The sequence below is a fragment of the Lithobates pipiens genome, unplaced genomic scaffold, assembly GCF_037356315.1.
Source record: "Lithobates pipiens isolate NorthernLeopardFrog02 unplaced genomic scaffold, aLitPip1_a1.2 Scaffold_13, whole genome shotgun sequence".
Lineage (NCBI taxonomy): Eukaryota > Metazoa > Chordata > Amphibia > Anura > Ranidae > Lithobates > Lithobates pipiens.
Genome location: NW_027507718.1, coordinates 107,792,846 through 107,813,318, shown reverse-complemented (window position 1 = coordinate 107,813,318; position 20,473 = coordinate 107,792,846). Strand labels below are relative to the sequence as shown.

Genomic DNA, 20,473 nt, shown 5'->3' with positions numbered 1-20,473 from the left:
AGGAACGGTGGGAGCAAAAAATATAAAACCATCTATAAGGTCCTATTCACACATGAATAAAGCCTGGTTGTGCTCCCTCTCTCTGTCAGTCACTTGTTTTATATCAAATATAAAACCTGCAAAAACAATGGAAAAAAAAATACATGGCCAGGAGCTGTATGTGGTCCTCTTTCCAATGGAACTGGACAAAAGAAAAAGGGTCCACAGCTAGCGTTGTTGGTGCTCAGTGCTAGGTGGTTAAATGAATAATAAGATCAATTCCTTGTAAAGTCATACATTAACAAGGAACTGAAATGGTCACCAAACATGAGTCATTGAAACATCAGTGACTTTTTAAAGCAGCATAGTGTTGTATCAGCTTGCTAAATCCATACCGTCTCCCCCATGCATATACCTATCCTCATTTGGCTGTTTGTGTCAGCACATTTCCAGAAGGTTTCCTTCCTAAGCAAAAACTGCTTGAAGCACAAACAGGATATGGGGTTGAGCATTGTTTTTTTAACCATTTTATTTGAATGAACTACAGAGAACTGAAAAGGCCGCTAACAGGATAGGAATAATCAACTTTTCTAATTGTATCAGACTAAGCTAAAAACTTAATTCTCCATGTGTCAAACTGAAAATAACCTGCACAGAGCGTGGAGAAAAAGCTGCAGTTATTTCATACATATCGTATTTGCCGGCGTATAAGACGACTGGGCGTATAAGACGACCCCCTATTTTTCAACTGAAAACATAGGTTTTGGGCAATACTCATGGTATAAGACTACCCCCCTTCTGAGGCAACACCATTTTAAAAAAACATTAGAACGATTAAAAAATACAAAGCAAGAATGCCAACCACTCATCCGCCATTCTGTGATATGTCATAAAGTAAATCAAACAATAATAACACAAACAGAGATCTATTGAATGTCACAACTCTGGAAAGTAGAATTTTTCACTAACCAAACCTATACCACTTTTGGGTTACATTCTATGGGAATTGTCCACCAAAATGCATTTAATAACCCCCCTGTCATATGTCCCAGATTTACCTGTCCCTCTTGGGTGCCTGGGACCTCAAAGGCAAATAGCAGGATGTATAGTAGTAGGAGATCAGTGAATGGATTTACCCAGGGAAGTATGGTGAGCGGTGTATTCTTTTAATGAATACAACGCCTGCTTGGATTGGCAGAGGCTGTAGCATCATCAGCCCTTGCCTCTCTCTCTCTCTCTCTCTCTCTCAAAGCCAATCTGAGCAGGCTACTCTATGTAGCCTGCTCGGATTGGCAGTGGTTGTTACTCCAATCCAAGCAGGCTCTGTATTCATTAATAGAATACATCGCTCGCCGGGATTGGCTCAACGGCGTATACTGTTTGTTGCTGAAGCCACATACAGTATTAGCAGACATTTGGGGGCTGACATCCATCGGGCAGCATTGTATACCTGTATACCCGGCGTATAAGACGACCCCCAATTTTTGGGCATTTTTTTTAAGTGTAAAAGGTAGTCTTATACGCCAGCAAATACAGTAATCTATTTCTTGACTATCTTTTTATTATTAGGCCCCCCTTTCGCTGCCAAAATATCCCAGACCTGTTCAGGCATGGACTCCACTGGACCTTTGAAAGTATGCTGTGGTACCTGGCACCAAGTTGTCAGTAGCAGATCCTTTAAGTCCAGGTTCACATATGTACAAATTGGATGCAGGTTTCACCGCATTATTTGCATGACATGCGAATGCGATTGGCTCCTAATGGAGCCGGTTCACAAAGGTCCACAGGGAGCGGCCATGGAGCAAATTGCTAAAGAGTCCTGTGTATGTTTGTGTCCCGTTCATGTAGGAGTTCAGGCAAAAATTCGGACCTGAACCAGTGAACAGACACACACTGGACCTGAGGCATGAACCTGCAGCCACACATGTGAACCTAGCCTTAGTCCTGCAATTTAGATGGGGCCCCAAATGGATCAGACATGTTTTCACAGCAAGTCTAGTTCCGCTGCTCATGTAACCAGTGTAGGCACTTTTGTCTATGGACACAGGTCTGCATAGGCATCCTCAGGGCTCGACAAAACCCGGGCGACTAGAATTAGCGACCTTGCGCCTGGGGCAGCACAGCTGGGGGTATCCTGTCTCCGTGGACCCCCCCCCCCCCCGGCGTTATCGCGCCGGGCCATTCCGCCGGTGGCCAGTAATTGAGGCCGTGGCTTTGAGGCCTTCTGCGGTGCTAGGATTCCTTCTGGAATCTGGCGCCCTCTTGTGGTGGCTGTTGGTAAGACAACCAGCAATGCTAATGGAGCTTCCCCTGCCTGTTTTTTTATTGCCTGCCTATCTACTTCCCTTAATTTAGAACCCCTAAACATTATATATATATTTTTTATTCTAACTCCCTAGAGAATAATATGGTGGTCGTTGCAATACTGTCTGTCACACCGTATTTGCGCAGCGGACTTACAAGCGCACCTTTTTGGGGGAAAAATAATTTAATAAAAAAATAAAACAGTAAAGTTAGCCCAATTTTTTTTTATATTGTGAAAGATAATGTTATGCCGAGTAAATTGATACCCAACATGTCACGCTTCAAAATTGCGCCCGCTCATGGAATGGCGACAAACTTTTACCCTTTAAAATCTCCATAGACGACGCTTAAAAAAAATGCTACAGGTTGCACGTTTTGAGTTAGAGGAGTTCTAGGGCTAGAATTATTGCTCTCACTCTACCGATCGCGGCGATACCTCACGTGTGGTTTGAACACCGCTTTCATATGCAGGTGGGACAGGGCGCGTTTAAAATTTATTTTTATTTTCTTACTTGAACAGTGAAAATAAATAAATAAAAGTTATTAAAAAAAATAATAATAATTTGTGTCACCTTTATTCCTATTACAAGGAATGTAAAAATCCCTTGTAATAGAAAAAAGCATAACAGGTCCTCTTAAATATGAGATCTGGGGTCAGAGAGACCTCACATCTCTTATTTACACTAAAATGCAATAAAAAAAAAAAAAAAAAAAAAAAAATTGTAATTTGAAAAAAAAAAAAAAAAAAAAATGTCCCTGTAAGAGCTATGGGCAATGACTTGGAGACAGGTGGGGGGGGGGGGGGGGCTGTGCTATCTTCCCCTCACTCGTCTCCATGTCAGGCCAGGGACAGGTCCGGATTGCCGTTACCGACCTGGCGCCTAACTTTTTTTAGCTGGCTCCTAGATTCCAAGCAAATTTGTCAAGCCCTGGGCATCCTGACCGGCTTGTAGATACACAGTCCCATATGAAGCAAACTGTGATAGAAAGGTGTCAGACCACACACACACAGTTAAAGTGGTTGTAAACCCTTACAAACCACTTTGACCTACAGGTAAGCCTAGATTAAGGCTTACCTGTAGGTCCAAGAAATATCTCCTAAACCTATATGGTTTAGGAGATATTTGCCTGAAAACAGGCACCGCTGTCTACGGCGCATGCGCCGTAGACAGTGGCACGCAGGCGCACTGAGCACGGCATTCTCAGAGACGGAGCTGCTGCGCGTGTCGGCTCCCGTGCGCATGCGCGGGAGTGACGTCATCGCGGCTTCGCCGAATGACAGCGGCGGAGCTGCGAGACCCCACCAAGAAGATGGATGCGGCGGACTACAGGGGACAGCGGTGACTTCACTGACTCCTGTGTCAGGTAAGTGATACATAATGGACTACTATGCGATGCATAGTAGTCCATTATGCTTTGCCTTTGCAGGGAATGAAAGAGGAAGTAAACTCATGCGCCGTAGACAGCGGTGCCTGTCTTTCGGCAAATATCTCCTAAACCGTCTAGGTTTAGGAGATATTTCTTGGACCTACAGGTAAGCCTTAATCTAGGCTTGCCTGTAGGTCAAAGTGTGTTGTAATTGTTTACAACGGCTTTAAGATAGTGCATTGTTAGTTCACTTAACTTTTCTTTCGATTTCCCTTCTAAATGTTTTTTTTTTTGTTTTCTTTGTCTGAATTTCTCACTTCCTGTTCCGCCTCAGTAAGTTGTTCTGGCTGACTAAACACCGCTCGGATGATGGTGTGAAGTTTACTGAGGAGAAACAGGAAGTGAGAAATTCAGACAAAGAAAAAAAACATTTAGAAGGGAAATCGAAGGAAAAGGTAAGTGAACCAACAATTCACTAGCTTAAAAGGAATCTATTTAGAAAATAAAAAACAAACCTTTACAACCCCTTTAACTTTTTCAGCAATTTGAGCTACAGTAGTTCCTCTATTGATCGGAATACACAGGCCAGACTCCACCCTCACTTGCACCAACGAGTCTTGGATGTTCATGACCCTGTGACTGTTTTTCCACCTTTGGTAGCTCCTGACCACTACAGTACTGGAACATCCCACAAGAGCTGTATTTTTGGAGATGCTCTGACCTAGCTGTAGCCATTACAATTTGGGCCTTGTCAAATCCTTACACTTGCCTATTTTCTGCTTTTAACACTTCAACTTCAGGGACAAGATATTCACTTGCTGCCTAATGCCACCCATTTTCAAGTGCTATTGTAATGTTATAATCAACGTTATTCACTTTACCTGTCAGTGGTCATAATGTTATGGCTGATAGATGTATATCTCAAATTCTTTTTCTAAATTTTAGAGTTACCACTTCCATTTTTTTAAATGCAAGGCATACCAGGAAGGATGGTTAAAATGTTTTATTTTGGTACCACCTAAACATGTCGATTTGGGTGAAGACATTTTTGCTTTACTGCAATAAGTTGCATTATGCTTTGTGTTATGAAACTGGTCATTAATAAATAGCTTGATTAACCTAGCCGAATACCAGACAGATGAATACTTTCAATAAATTACATATTAAAAAGGACCATGGTTATCATGCTGTGCATTCCAAATGCCTGGGTGAGACAATACCCAAGACAAGTTAGCCTAATCTAAACAAGGTCTCTTCTGGTTTCTAATATTAGGGAAATTTAGATCCTTACATTAAACCGGACCTATTGCCAACATAAGAATATTTACAACTTCCTTGCACAATGCCCCTTAAAGCGGATGTATACACGCAAAAAACAAAAAAAAAAAAAAAAACACATTGTAAAGCAAAAAGGCTTAATGAGCTAGTATGCGCCGCATACTAGCTCATTATGAAATACATTAGAACACAGCGTCAGCATCTGATCCCGGTCACCACCGAGAGAGCTGATATGTTACCCTCGGCGTGTCTTCTGGGTTCACAGCTCTGGCATGAAATCAGCTGGAGCTACGATGACATCACTTCCGCGCATGCAAACAGCAGTTTCTTTCAGTCAAGGTCCAGCAGTGTCCACCAGGCCTTCAGCCGGACCTTAACAGCTCATGCGCCGCTGATGTCAGCGACTGTATGCAAAGTGAATAAAAAAAAAAAAAAAGGGGGGCATACAGTCACTTTAAAGTGATTGTAATGGTTAATTTTATTATTATTGTTATTTTTTTTTTAATTAACAAACATGTTATACTTACCTGCACTGTGCAAGGGTTTTGCAGAGTGGCCCGATCCTCCTTTTCTGGGGTCTCCCCCCTTCATCGAATGCCCCAGGTAGAGCCAACTTCCATGGGGATAGCCGTGCGGGCACGCTAATGAGTCCTGCTAATGAGTCCTGCTGCTGCGTCCATTGACACAGACAGCAGGGCTCAGCCTCACCTGTTTCACTGGATTTGATTGACAGCAGTGGAAGCCAATAGCTTCTGCTGTTATCAATCTATCCAACGAGGACCCGAGACAGCAGCTGGACCTGCTGGGCTCATGCTCGTCACTGGAACGATCGGGTTCAGGTAAGAAAAAGGGGTCTCTGGGGGCAGCTGCAGCAGAGAGGGTTTTTCCCATTAATGCATTAATGAAAAACCCTGAAACTTTACAACTGTGTTAAGAATGTCACAGCCTCAGATTTGGTCCTATTGCTGTGGGGACACTTGGCAGGAGTGCCGAAGAGGGACCTGATAAGTGTAGGATTCCGGCTGCTCTGTGCAAAACCGCTGCACAGAGCAGGTAAGTATAATGTGTTTATTTTTAACGACAAAAAATAAACTTTAGTATCATTCTAAGGCTTTACAACCACTTTAAATCCTAGAACAGCCGTGTCTGTTAGGCTTCATCCACATGGATGTGCCTATCTGTACAACCGTGCAAAGGGTTGCCTTTGGCTGCACATGTGTTCTGTGCATCTTCACGCCTCATGGGGTGGAGTGCCCATATGAATGAGCCCTAACACAACTCAATGTAGATAGAGTGAACAAGCCCCTTATACTACAAATGCATCACTTTAGTTGCAGCCAACTCCATGAGAAGCTGACAGCTGCTGAATGGTGCACCTAGCAGTACTTACATTTAGTTCAGTATGCACCATGGGTGAATGCCTGGATTGCAGACTTCCTTCCCCTGGGTAGATAATACCCCAAACGTTAGTAGCACTCTGTGTCCCATCAAGCTGCAGCAGCTGTCAAGCAGTCTGTGTGCAGGGCCAATCACTCGCAGGTGATCCCTGCATGAGCGATTACGGGCACTTGACTGCAATTAAAGTGATACTAAGGGCCGGTTCACACTGCAGGCGAGGCGAGGCGACTTCGACTTGCCTCGCCGCGACCTGCAGCGGCCTCGGCGGCGACTTGCAAATGACTTCTGTATAGAAGTCAATGCAAGTCGCCCCGAGGTCGCCCGAAAGTAGTACAGGAACCTTTTTTCTGAGTCGGAGCGACTCGAGTCGCTCCTCTCAGAACGGTTCCATTGTACAGAACGGGGGCGACTTGCGGGAGCGAGGCGAGTCGTGTCGCCTCGCATCGCCCGCTGTGTGAACCGGCCCTAAAGCTAAACACATTTTTTTTTTTACCTTAATGCATACCTAACTCACTAACGTGCTGGGCTGTGATTGACCGGCTCAGGCTCTCATCAGCCAATTGAGAGGTGGAGCTGAATGCCATTCCAGGGATCTGAGCGGATCACGACTCTATGGTTATGATGACACCTGAGCCCAGACTGACTGTGACAATCAGCAGAGGGTGGCCTTCAGCCCACTGCTGAAAACAGGCCACAGGAGCGCAGAACCAAATGCATACCTGTGATCCACAAAAGTACAGCCACACAAGCTTTGGCTGTACTCCTCCTTTAACATGTTATTAAATCTTGACTATCAATTTTATGTAGATCCAAATCTTTCCCCACCATTGAAATGAAAAATAGATATTACACAGCAAAATAAATGCCCCAACTTTTATCAGTGTCATGTGACATCTGCAGATCCCTCCCCACTGTACTGTGAAATTAGCAGGAGGAGCAAGCAATCCCTACTAGATGACAATGATCATTTAGGGGCAGAGAACATGCCATTCTAAGTGTTCTAGCAGCCCTTATAGATGTTAGAGGGTCATATGGTGCATGGAGGGTGGCAACGCTCAGCTGGGGAATGAGCTGTTAGAAGGTTGCCACCAGGGGTGGACTGACCATTGCGGCACTACCGAGGGCCCTGGGCCACTAGGGGGGACTCATCAGGGTTGCCAGCCTCAGTAAAACCAGGTACAGCATGCAAAAACCTGTATTTTTTTTTTTTTTTTTTTTACACCCGTCTCTGAAATGTCCCTTAGAGACATCCTTTTGGTCTAAAAATCTCGAGATTATAGCTTCCCCACCTCTCCAGTACCTTCTCAGCCAATAGGAACAAGTCTGTGTATACTGTGTGATTGTATAGTGTGTGCGTGTGTACACTGTGTGGCCCCATAAGCTCAGATTGCCCGGGGCCCCATAATCTATTGCCCAGTGGCCCCATGAGTTGTCAGTCCACCCCTGGTTGCCACCAACAATTAGGCAGTGATGAGAAATGGCAAGATCAACTAGTTATTTTCAAATGTAAAAAAAAAAAAAAAGTGAACATTTGCAAGCTTCCGCCTACTTTTATCAATACATTCCTGGAATTATTGACACTTTAAACAAACCTTTCATACACTGATGATCCTAATGACAGGACATCTTATCTGGAATCACACACTGTCCTACCAACGGATGGGTCAGCATCAATAATGCGATATCTAAGCATCCCAGTGCCAGACAAGGTGTGGGGGAGGCGCTCCTCTCTACCATAGTGACACCACCTGTCATTCCCATTCCCCACACTCACCTACAGCCCCGTCGTGCAGGGACATTGGCACCTCCCCGCTATCCAGAATACTGAAGCCGTCGTCATTCTCGATGCCGGCGATCTCACTCTCCTGCTGGGCCAGGAAGGCGGCGGCTGGGTCCTCCTCGGCGGACACTCCGTTCCCGAACACATCGAACTCAGACATGATTGATGGTAGAGAGTAGGAGGCGAGGGCTGATCGATGTTCTAAATAGATATCACCCGAAAAGCCGTCCGATCACACTCCTGCCAAAGGCGATGAGCAGCCACAAGACAGCGGAAATGATGCTGACCAGGAAGACAAGACAGACCCCCAACGTCAAACGTGTGGCAGGAAGTGGCGTCACGCCAGCTGACTCTTGGTCATGTGATGACTGGAGGGAGGGTGGGGTGCAGCATGGAGTGTAGAGAAAGGGGGGGTGATATTTGTGAGATCGTTTTATAAAAAGCTCTTTAACCGTCTCCTACACTTACCCTGCTCCTCTGACTTCACCACACATCAGAGGGAGAGGGACACCTTAAAGATGTGTAATGGGAAAGGACTCACGCTTGCCACTTCCCATCAGTTATAAACACCTTAAAGCGGGAGTCCACAGGGACTCCGCGTTTTTTTTTTTTTTTTTTTAAAAGCCAGCAGCTACAAATACTGCAGCTGCTGACTTTTAAAATAGTGACACTTACCTGTCCAGCGCGCCCGCGATGTCGGCCCCCGAAGCTGATCTCTAGGTCGCCTGTCGGGTCCTGCCGCCGCCATCTTGGGTATGGGAATCAGGAAATGGAGCCTTTCGGCTTCATTTCCCGGTTCCCTACTGCGCATGCGCGAATCGCGCTGCGCAATAAGGACGCTCCCCGCTGCCTCTGGGATCTGTGTGTTTCCCAGCAGGCAGCAGGGCACTTGCGGAAAGGGGCGTACGTTACGCCCCTTTCCGCAGAGAGCTATTCCGGAAGTGGGTGCAGTTACCTGGATTATCCAGGTAACTGCACCCCCCTCCCCCCTGAAAGGTGCCGATTGTGGCACCGGAGGGGGGGAGGGTTCCGATGAGCGGAGGTCCACTTTAGGGTGGACCTCCGCTTTAAAGAATGAATACACAAAAATGATTGTTTAACACGCTAGTAAACCACATACAAAAAAAAAAAAGCACCAGTCTAATGCCCCGTACACACGAGCGGAATGTCACTCAAGCTTGGCTTGCATACACACGGTCACACAAAAGTTCTCTGAACATTCGACCGTTACGATAGTGGTGACGTACAACACTACGACGAGCTGAGAAAATGAAGTTCAGTGCTTCAGAGTATGCGTCAAATTGTTTCCGAGCATGCTTAGGAATTTTGCGCATCGGAATTTGCTACAGATGATCGGAATTTCCGATCGGAACTTTTTCCGACCGAAAAATTGAGAACGTGCTCTCAATCTTTTGCTGGTGGGAATTCGGTCCGATGGAGCATACACACGGTCGTATATTCCGACCAAAAGCTCTCATCGGTCTTTTGCTGGCCAAATTTTCGATTGTGTGTATGCAGCATTATAGTTTTATAATTTGCTGTCCTTATGATATGAAAGTACTTCTTATTCTCTGACGAATGTACCAATAGGAGTACAGAAGGGATGGAAGAGTGGAAGCTGAATGGATATGCTCCCACCCGTTCATAGTTTGTGCCCAATGGGGGTGTTCGAGTGGACTGGAGGCACGTCTGGCATCTCCAACAGACTGCCACAGAGCTCCATTGTTCCATTCATTTCGTGGTCTAATTGTTCTTTAACCAGTTCAGCCCTGGAAGATTTGGCTGCTCAATGACCAGAGCATTTCTGGCAATACAGCTCTGTGTCGCTTTAACTGACAATTGTGCGGTCGTGCGAAGCTGTACCCAATTGACGTCCCTTTTTCCCACAAATAAACCTTTCTTGTGGTGGTGTTCAATCATCTTTGCATTTTTTTTATTTTTTGGCCCTAGTATATGAATGTGAGTGTGGGCTCCTTGAGGGTAGGAAATAATAACAAAAAACTGGGTTAAGTGGCACTACCTTTATACTGAAAAGTGATAAACCCAGGTTACACTTTATGTGGTGTATTGCCACAGGTTACTCTACTCTACCACCAATAAAGTTAAAATTAAAGTGATCTCCCAGATCGCTCTATATGTGGTGTGTTTACCACAGGTGTAGGTGTTGCGTATGAGTATACCACTAATTAGCACACCCTACCATCAATAAAGTACAATATATTAAAGCGATCTCCGGGCTATCATAACTACATAAAATATGCTGTCTCCCCTAAGGGAGTAATATGTATTTGAGAAAAATATCGATAAGTGTGATAAATCCTGAAAAACTAATATATATTGTTGTGATTAAAATGGTATTTCTATATACCTGACAAAGACCAGCTAGAGGTATAACTAACGCAATTACAATACTCACGAAACCCTTTACTTAACACTGCAGTGATAAGGAGACAACAAGAAAAACGTGAGCCAAGATTACAGTTCAGCAGTTGTCTAATGTATTGTGGGAGGGGCTGCATTTTATATGCACCCTTATCAGCCAATCATTGTATAGAACATGGGTGTGGTTAATACAGAGGCGTACATTACACATCATCATTACATATCATTACATATCATTACTCATGTCATTTGCCTCTGAATCACAGTCATGGGATATGTGGCTCAGACATATTGTGACACAATTTCTTTATTTAGACAGCATAGAACAAAACTGCCTATGCAAGCTATATTTCCTTATGTGCATGTCCACAGAAAAACTGCCTATGTCTGCAGATACAGAGTCTAAGCCAACTAGCAAAGTTACCCCAAGTTACTCCCATATGAACTTACAAAGATGGAGTCACTCTGGTTCAGCCATCTCACAACATATATATATATATATATATATATATATATATATATATATATATAATATAGTGTAATTCCAGTGATACTGAGTTCATATAAACCAAACAAAAAAGTCCTATACAGGTGCTAGAAAAAAAGTGCTCCTCTCCAATCTTTCCCTCTGCTCACCAGCTCCAATACCCTCAGGTGTATCTCACATCTAGAGCAGATTTAATATGCAGATGATGCCTCCAAGGGCGGGGCAGCCACCCAGGCTACTCTCCAATAATTCCCTCCGATCTCCAATACAAGGTGGTTGTTAGATATTCATGCAAAAAAAAAAAATAGATATGGGCTCCCAAAGTGTAGTATTCAAAGTAGGGATTGTTTTTATTTAGAGCATAAAAAGATAAGTTTGAAAAAACAAAACAAAAATAAAAACAAGCATTCCCTGAAGGGAGAACTGCTTCAAAATAATCCACACCTAATGGGGTAGCTGGTAGTCTCAGAGCCGTGGTAATGGTCCTGCAGTAATGGTCCCGCATGCAGCGTGCGCTCCAGCTGCATTCCACAGGCTCAGACGAACAGCTAGCGTATCCGGAATTGATGTGTGTGTGGCTCACTTACGCGTTTTGTAATCAATGCCTTCTTTGACCACCTCAGAAGATGTTAATTACAAAACACGTAAGTCGGAGCCACACACACGTCACTTCTGGGTACGTTAGCTGTTTGTCTGAGCCTGTGGAATGCAAACATAAGTTATGTGTGTGTGTGAGAACAATATGATAGCAATTTAATGATGCAAATAACATATGTCATAACAAATGCATTATTCAAAATGTCAATGTGCAAAAAATTGCAAGAAATTCCATTGTGTAAAAAAATGAGGTTGAATTGAAAAAGTTCAAGTCCATAAAAAAAATGCATACACTTAAAAAAGGGTGTGACAAGTGAAAATGTTATTTAACTCCATGGCTACCAGTGTTTAAGAAAAACGGCAAAGTGTTCCATCCACAAGAAAAGAGAGTAGTGTCTTACTAGACCTGATGGATCCCTATTACAGGAGGTGGGAGCTGGCAGGAGAAATGCACTGCAGGGCACACAGCAGGCATGTGAAGTCATTGATTGCTAGGGATGCCGGAATCCCTAGCAACCAATCATCCCTAGCAACCAATGACTGCTGCTCACTGGACCAGGACTTGTGGACTGCCAGTGCAGGAGGTGGATCCATGGACTTTATGTAGGAGGACACTCATCTAATCTCTTGATGTGTGAAAGAAGATAGGAAAATTCAGATTGAGGGGTGGGTGGAGCAGAATAGGTAGGGGCAGGGCAGGGGAGTATTATGTGGTGTTGTGGGGAGGTGCTAGGAGAGAGAGCCTGCAGCTGTCACCTGTGCCCTGCCCTTGAGCATAGCGCCCAAATCGTGTTACCCACCTCCCCCTATGTCTTGGACCTGCTTTCAGTCATATGCTCTATTAATCTACTGAACATCCTTCCCCCCGTCCATAGATCTCCTTTTGGAAAATTGGAACAGGGAACAAAGGGAAAAAATTGAAATATGGCATGACACCGCATGCTGCTGTTAGAACATTCCACCATGCCAGTTAGTCTCCGTTCACATCTCCGTGTTTCGGTAATGAGCACAGAAATGCACATGTGGCACTTACCCCCGAAGGAATGGCTGAATTTTTCTGGGCTTACTGATTACCTCCACCAGCTCGTAACTTGTCCTTGTCTAGGGGTTCCCAGGGTTGATGACCCAGTAAGTGTAGAGAGCAACACTTAAATTCCTTGTTAGGATTTTTATTTTGCATAAAACAGTTGAACAAACTCAGTCTCTAAGTTGGGAATAGAGGGTATCAGGGTAAAGTTTAGCTTGGGTGCTTGGAACTGCTGACTTCAATAAAAGTCTCTCTCTGTACATAATTCAGGGAATAGCCACTCGCAACTGGATTCTTTAGCTGTTGGATAAATCCTTGACTTTGGATATAGCAGTCAACAAGTAATTCTAGCTTTGCAAAGTCTCTCACACAGACTTGGTTGAAAAACGTAGTTGTAACCAGAAAGATAGAGGTAGGAACTTTTCTTACTGTACCAGAATCTTGCAGGCGGTCCGGCGATACTGTAAGAAATGTGGATTCAATCAATGTCCATGGCAGCTCATCTTCCAGGCTCTTACCGAGCAGCCAGCCTTGTGCGTGGCCCTCTTACTGAAGAGTCCTCCCCTGGTTGCATGTAGAGTTGCTGGGCCTCTCCAATCCCGTGACGGCACCGGAACACCTTAGAATCCTCCTTTCAGTTACTGCGCCTCGAACTAGCCAGTTCCGAGGCTCGGAAATGGATGGATCCGCACCCCAGGCCATGAGGGCCCCTGGGGGCTGGTCAGGAGGACCAGGACCATGGAGTCAGCAACAACTTCTGGACTGGAATCCAGAACCATGTGACTTCAGCACCTTAAGTACCCTCTCCCAGAATACACAGCGAGACAAACGCCCACTGATTGGCTCAGAGAGAGAGATTGGTACCCAATGCGTCCAACCAGACTGCGTTCTAAGTCCTCTCACAGGTGCAAACCCCACCTATGACCAGGCAGAATCTTAATACAGCCCAGTCAAACTGATGCCAAAGCATAATTTAGAACAATTAACCCCAAAACTTAACTATAGTTTTGGGCAAAAACTAAATTTACAGACATAGCACATACTCATTAGGAGTACCTGCGCTACACACTCCCCTCGGTCATTAAGATGATGTCCTCATCGTCGCAATAAAAAAAAACTTCCTAACACTACAAAAAATGGTTAAGCACCTGAGCTTTTGAGGTGTTGGGATGAGGAAGGAAAAAGGAATAACAACATGTGTAAATTTGTCACAATAAAAAACAGTTCACATTAACAGACTGTACACATATCACCCAATCCTATCTATCTACACCACCCATTCTCAGGCAGCTTGACAGACGATCTCAGTGAATCCTGAAAAAAAAAAAAAACAACAATACAAACACATTACACTGTTTGTTAGAAAGCAGAATTCTATCCCCGACTCAATAGAATTCTCTCTTCTAAGTCTAAAACTTTTTCTAAAACATCTAAGCACTTTACTTTGTCTTTTCCTAAAACAAAAGAACCACTGCGTTTTGCACCGACCCATGCCACCTAGTGGTCAGAGCCGCTGTAACTACAAGTCCTTTCCTGAAAATAAGTACTGTGACCCATATGGTAATCTTGACGCGCAGTTCTCCAGTAACTGACCTGCCTAAAACACCCACAGTCCTTATACTTTCAAGAAAATACAATAAAGAGGGAGAAACTCTTCTTGCAATTAAAGACTCAGTTCAAAAAGCGGTTCACCAGTAAAACCGGAGATCTAGCAAAACTAAGTCTCTTCCATGTTCATCCACGGTAGTGATGAAGTACACGGCATTGTCTTTATCCGGCCTGCAAATGACAACTTTGTCCATATAAATGTGCCTACCATAGCTCCAGTGTTGTAGACATCCCTGAAAACGTTCATACATCTCCCGGCAGAATGCCTTCTGATGAAGTGGCTTTGGAACTTTAAGGTAGTCCCAGACATCTTCCTCATACCACTTCTCACGATTTTCCTCAATGATGTCCATGATTTCCCTGGGCACATAAGGAAACTCAAGTCCATACTCTGTTGACACCCACTTGTTCAAGAGTCTCTGAGACCTGGCAAGTCTCGGCAAGCTACATGCGGTTTCATCCCCAGGGGGTATGCATGAATTCTGAGACTTTTTCAGGCTGTAGCGTATATCCAGCTCTCAAACTTTGTTGGTCGGACATTCTGATGAAAAAAGTCCGATGTAGCCCACACGCAGTTAGATTATCCGACAACATGGTGCAATCAGACCTTTTCTGTCTGAATTTCTGACCATGTGTACAGGAGCTAAGAGTACCTGAACCCTCTTTCCAACCCTCTGATCCCAAGTTGAAAGACCGTTCAATTGTGTGAGTTTTGCAAATAAAATCCATTCAAGTGGATCTATTGTCAGTCTCAAGTTACTGGGCCATCTACCACGGGACATCCCCTAGACGTGAGAACGGAAGGTAACGGTAAGCCCAAAAATAAAAAAATGGCTTCAAGGACTTGATTCACATTGGTCTGTACCACCTGGGGGAAGGGGGCTAACACGACCCCCCATTGGCCAACCACCCACACATGGTGGACCACCCCCAAGAGGAATAGGTGCGGCACAAGGGGCTCCCCTGATGTATGTAACCTTCACCCCCAAGGACACTGCCACCTTGGTCGCCGGCCTGCCGGACCCAGAAAAGCAGCCCATGTTTTTTTTTAGAAAGATTGCGCAAATCCAAAACACAACAAATGTGGCAAAATGCATGGGAAATAAAACAAACCAGAATGCACCATGAGCTACTTTTCCACGTTTGTCCCGCATAGGGCAGCGCACTGAAATCAATCGTCCAAACGGACTTGCCTACACATGATCACACCAAAGTCCGTTTGTTTCGAGCACAATGATGTACAACGGGACTAGAAAAGGAAGTTCGATAGCCAGTAGGTAATAGCTGCCCTTGCGTCGTTTTTGGTCCGTCGGAATAGCATACAGATGAACGGTTTTTCGGATAGGAATTGATTCCGTTGGAAAGATTTAAAACATGTTCTATTCCTAGGTCCGTCAGAATTTTTGAAGAAAAAAGTCAGATGAAGCCCACACACTATCAGAATATCCGATAAAATGATTCCGTCTGACCTTTTCTGCCGGAAAGTCCGGTCATGTTTACACGGCATAAAGGGCAAACACTTCCAAGTTGTCATATACCATCTGTGTATCGAGCGCTCGTCATATTTTGTGGACGAACTTCTACTTCTTCAGGAGCTTATTATAAATTAAAGAGCAAGCATCAACTTTAATTGTGTAAGCAGAAGAAAAAAAAGGAAATAATGATAACATTCATGGGTATATTAAAATATGAAATACAGGTGTGGTTACAGCAACTGCAAATAATCTTACCCAGGACATGGCCAAATGTATAGCCCCACCAGTAAAATTTTGTGACCGCGAATGTGGGAACAATACACAAGGGGGCGCGCAGGTCCACAGTCTGATGCAAAAATGCAAAAGTCATTGATGTCATGGAATACAGTCTTGTATATAATTATGGAGCAAAGAGAGTAAATATTTTTAACTATTATAATAATTCACACACCATAGCAAAACATGCAGGGTGTCCAAACCAATTCCTCTCGTGTATAAAGCTGGGTCAAAATAATTTCAAATGCCTATAGATATACAGTAATAACTTGGTTTGCAAGCATAATTCATTCCAGAAGCATGCTTGTAATCCAAAGCACTTGTATATCAAAGCGAATTTTCCCATAGGAAATAATGGAAACTCAGATGATTCCTTCCACAACCATTTATTCATATAAAAATGATTATGGCAAAACAAAATACAGTATAAAGTTTAATGTAAAAATAAAACAACAGTAATTAACCTGCACTTTGCCTTTGAAAAGAATTGTGGCTGGTGTAAGGGAGATGAGAGAGAGGAGAGGAGGAGGGTGGTTATTGTGCAGGACGTCTTTCACTAACTTTAACCACTTGCCGCCCACCCTATAACAAAATGACGGTGGCAAAGTGGTTTCATAATCCTGATCGGACGTCATATGACGTGATCAGGATTATGAGCCGCTGCGCGCCCCCGGGGGGCGCGCATCGCGCCGATCGTTGCTGCGGGGTGTCAGTCCGACACCCTGCAACTACGATCTCGGTAAAGAGTCTCCGACGGAGACTCTTTACCACATGATCAGCCGTGTCCAATCACGGCTGATCACAGTGTAAATAGGAAGAGCCGGTGATCGGCTTTTCCTCACTCTCGTCTGTCAGACACGAGTAGAGGAGAGCCGATCGGCTGCTCCTCTGACAGGGGGGACCTGTGCTGATCGATTATCAGCACAGCCCCCCCCCCCCCAGGATGCCCACACTGGACCACCAGGGACGCCACCAGACCACCAGGGATGCCCAGGATAAGGTATGCCACCCTAGACCACCAGGGATTCCAGTCAGTGCCACAATGGATGCCAATCAGTGCCCATAATGGATGCCAATCAGTGCCCACAATGGGCATCACTGATTGGCATGCATTATTGTTTGGCACTGATTGGCATCCATTAGTACAGAATATTATAATACAATGCCGCCTATCAGTTCCCATCTGTGCCGCCTATCAGTGCCCATCCATGCCACCTATCAATGCCTACCCATGCCCACCTGTGCCGCCTACCCATGCCCACCTGTGCCGCCTACCCATGCCCATCCATGCCGCCCATCCATGCCAATCCATGCCACCTATCAGTGCCAATTTGTGCCACCTATCAGTGCCCATCCGTGTCGCCCATCAGTGCCGCCTATCAGTGCCCATCAGTGCCGCCTATCAGTGCCATATATCAATGTCCATCAATGCCACCTCATCAGTGCCACTTCATTGGTGCCACCTCATCGGTGCCCATCAGTGCCGCCTTATCATTGCCCATCAGTGTAACCCCATCAGTGCCCATCAGTGAAGGAGAAAATTTACTTATTTACAAAGTTTTGAAACTGAAACAAAAAAAAACATTTACATGTTACATTTAAAACGTTTAGCAAAAAATAAAAACCGCAGAGGTGATCAAATACCACCAAAAGAAAGCTCTATTTGTGGGAAAAAAATGATAAAAATTTAATTTGGGTACAGTGTAGCATGACCGCGCAATTATCATTCAAAGTGCGACAGTGCTGAAAGCTCAAAATTGGTCTGGGCAGGAAGGCGTTTAAGTGCCCGGTTTTGAAGTGGTTAACAAGGAACCTATCCAATGATACTTGCTTTTGTCTCCTTTTGAGGATTTGGTGGAAATGTGACATTGTATTGTGCTCCTCTCTATCTCACTAATTGTTCTCTTTAACTGAAGTAATGATTCCAGCTTATATCCCTTTTCTCGAAATCGTTCCACAAGAATGTCTGCTTGAAGGTTGTAATCTTCTACTGAATGGCAGTTCCTCCTTAATCTAAGTAATTGCCCTTTAGGGATATTATCTTACCACTTAGGATGGTGGCAGCTTGTTTTTGGGATGTAACTGTTCCTATCTGTTACCTTAAAGAAAGTCTTCGTGTTTAATTCTCCATCTTTCTTGAAGATTTTTAGATCTAGGTATTCAATACTCTGGTCACTCCATTTCCCAGTGAAGGTAAGTCCATATACGTTGTTATTCATATTACTCAAAAACGTTTCAAAATCTTCTGGAGTTCCATCCCATAATATAATGAGGTCATCAATATACCTACGGTAGAACTTCAACTGGGATATGTCTTTTCCGTAGATATACTCCTCCTCCCACATATTCATAATGAGGTTTGCTACACGCGGGTCATATCGCGCCCCCATGGCTACCCCCTTGGTTTGAACGAAATATTTGTGATCATACCAGAAATAGTTACACTCCATTGCCAGTTTAAGTCCCTCAATAATATATTCAATTTGTTCCTGCCGCATATCAGTATACTCATACAATGCCTGTCTGACCCCTTTCAATCCATCTTCCTGTATAATGCTGGTGTATAAAGAGTTTACGTCGATAGTGGCCAGTAGGTATCCCTCAGTGTTTTTCAAATCTTGTATTTCTTTTATAAGTTGGGTGCTGTCCTTCAGGTGAGATTTCCCTTGCAGCACTAGGGGTTTTAGGAATTTATCCAGATATTCCCCTAAATGTGAAAAGATTGAATTTACCCCACTGACAATTGGCCTTCCTGGAGGCTTTTTGAGTCTTTTATGTATTTTCGGCAAATAATAAATAACCGGAGTCTTTGTTGAATTTGAAATTAAATATTCTGCTTCACATGTGTTAAGGATTCCACTTTCTTTTCCTTTTCTCACAAATGCTGCTAATTTATTTTCATATTCATGTTTCGGATTTCCCCTCAACTTCTTATATGTATTTTCGGTGTTCAACAGATTATTAATTTCCTCTTTATAGTCAGACTTATTCAAAATCACTAGGCCGCCCCCTTGTCGGCCGGTCTTATAACCACATCCTTCTTTTCCCCCAATTCTTTTATTTTTCTCCAGATTTTTTCCATTTTTTTATGATTTCTTTTCTCTAATTTCTTCAGATCTTCTTCCACCACCTTCCCAAAGGCCCCCAAACATTGGTTTCCTGGTGTATTTGGGTTAAATGTAGATCTATTTCTCAGGTTGGTTTGGATATATACTGATTCTTCTTTCCTTCTAATATCTGTATTTAGAACAAAGTGTTTCTTTATATTCAATTTTCTCATAAACTTCTTTAAATCAATATAGGCTTCAAATTTGCCAATCGATTTCTCAGGTGCAAATTTTAATCCTAAATCTAAAATTTTTAATCTCATCCTTACTAAATTGAGTATCACTTAAATTATAGATCCCCTTTCCTATTACATTCTTCTTCTTTTGTTTCTTCTGCCCTCCTCTGCATCCCCTGGTCCGCTTCCTCCTTCCAGGGGTCTCCACATTGGAGCTACCGTATATCCCTCCCACCACTGCCACCATCCTAAGTGGAAAGATAATATCCCTAAAGGGTAATTACTTAGATTAAGGAGGAACTGGCATTCAGTAGAAGATTACAACCTTCAAGCAGACATTCTTGTGGAACGATTTCGCGAAAAGGGATATAAGCAGGGCTCGAGTCCTGCGGGAACGCATGGGAACGGCGTTCCCGTACTATTTCCACAACGGGAACGCCGTTCCCATTAGCAGCCCGAGTAGCCCGCCGCTCGTGCGTAGCCCGCCGCTCCTCTGCCGCCCGAGTCAGTGACTGGTTGCTAGGCTAGGGCCGCTCCGCGTCTAGCAACCGGTCACATGACATCGGATGTACACGTGGGCACGCACTGGAGTCAGTGGGCAGTACGCATACGGCCTCCAGCGCAGCCAGCGGCAGACACACGCCGCTGGCATACGGACTGTCTCCTCCCTCCCCTCTACCCAGTGCTCTCCCGAGAAGTAAACCAGGTTAGTCACTAGCACTCTGCATTACCCTGCCAATACTCTGCATTACTCAATACTCTGCAATACCCCGCCAATACTCTGTATTAATCCACCAATACTCTGCATTACCCCGCAAATACTCTGCATTACTCCGCCAATACTCTGCATTACCCTGCCAATACTCTGCATTACCCCTCCGCCAATACTCTGAATTACTCTGCCAATACTCTGAATTACTTTGCCAATACTCTGAATTACTCCGCCAATACTCTGCATTACTCCGCCAATACTCTGCATTACTCCGCCAATACTCTGCATTACTCCACCAATACTCCGCCAATACTCTGCATTACCCCGCCAATACTCTGCATTACTCCGCCAATACTCTGCATTACTCCGCCAATACTCTGCATTACTCCACCAATACTCTGCATTACTCCACCAATACTCTGCATTACTCCACCAATACTCTGCATTACTCTACCAATACTCTGCATTACTCCACCAATACTCCGCCAATACTCTGCATTACCCCGCCAGTACTCTGCA

General features: G+C 44.3%; 1 protein-coding gene across 3 annotated transcripts in view; it reads right to left on the bottom strand.

The window, feature by feature from the left end:
- Positions 1-8,439, bottom strand: part of CLTA (clathrin light chain A) — a 53,158-nt gene extending 44,719 nt beyond the window's left edge. Inside the window, exon 1 of one of the 3 annotated variants that reach the window (XM_077475384.1) lies at positions 8,102-8,439. In XM_077475384.1, coding sequence (XP_077331510.1) covers positions 8,102-8,267 — 166 coding nt within the window. In that variant the 5' untranslated portion in view covers positions 8,268-8,439. The remainder of the gene's footprint in view (positions 1-8,101) is intronic. The other 2 variants (XM_077475385.1, XM_077475386.1) reach the window with 2 other exon arrangements.
- Between the last annotated feature and the right edge of the window lie 12,034 nt (positions 8,440-20,473).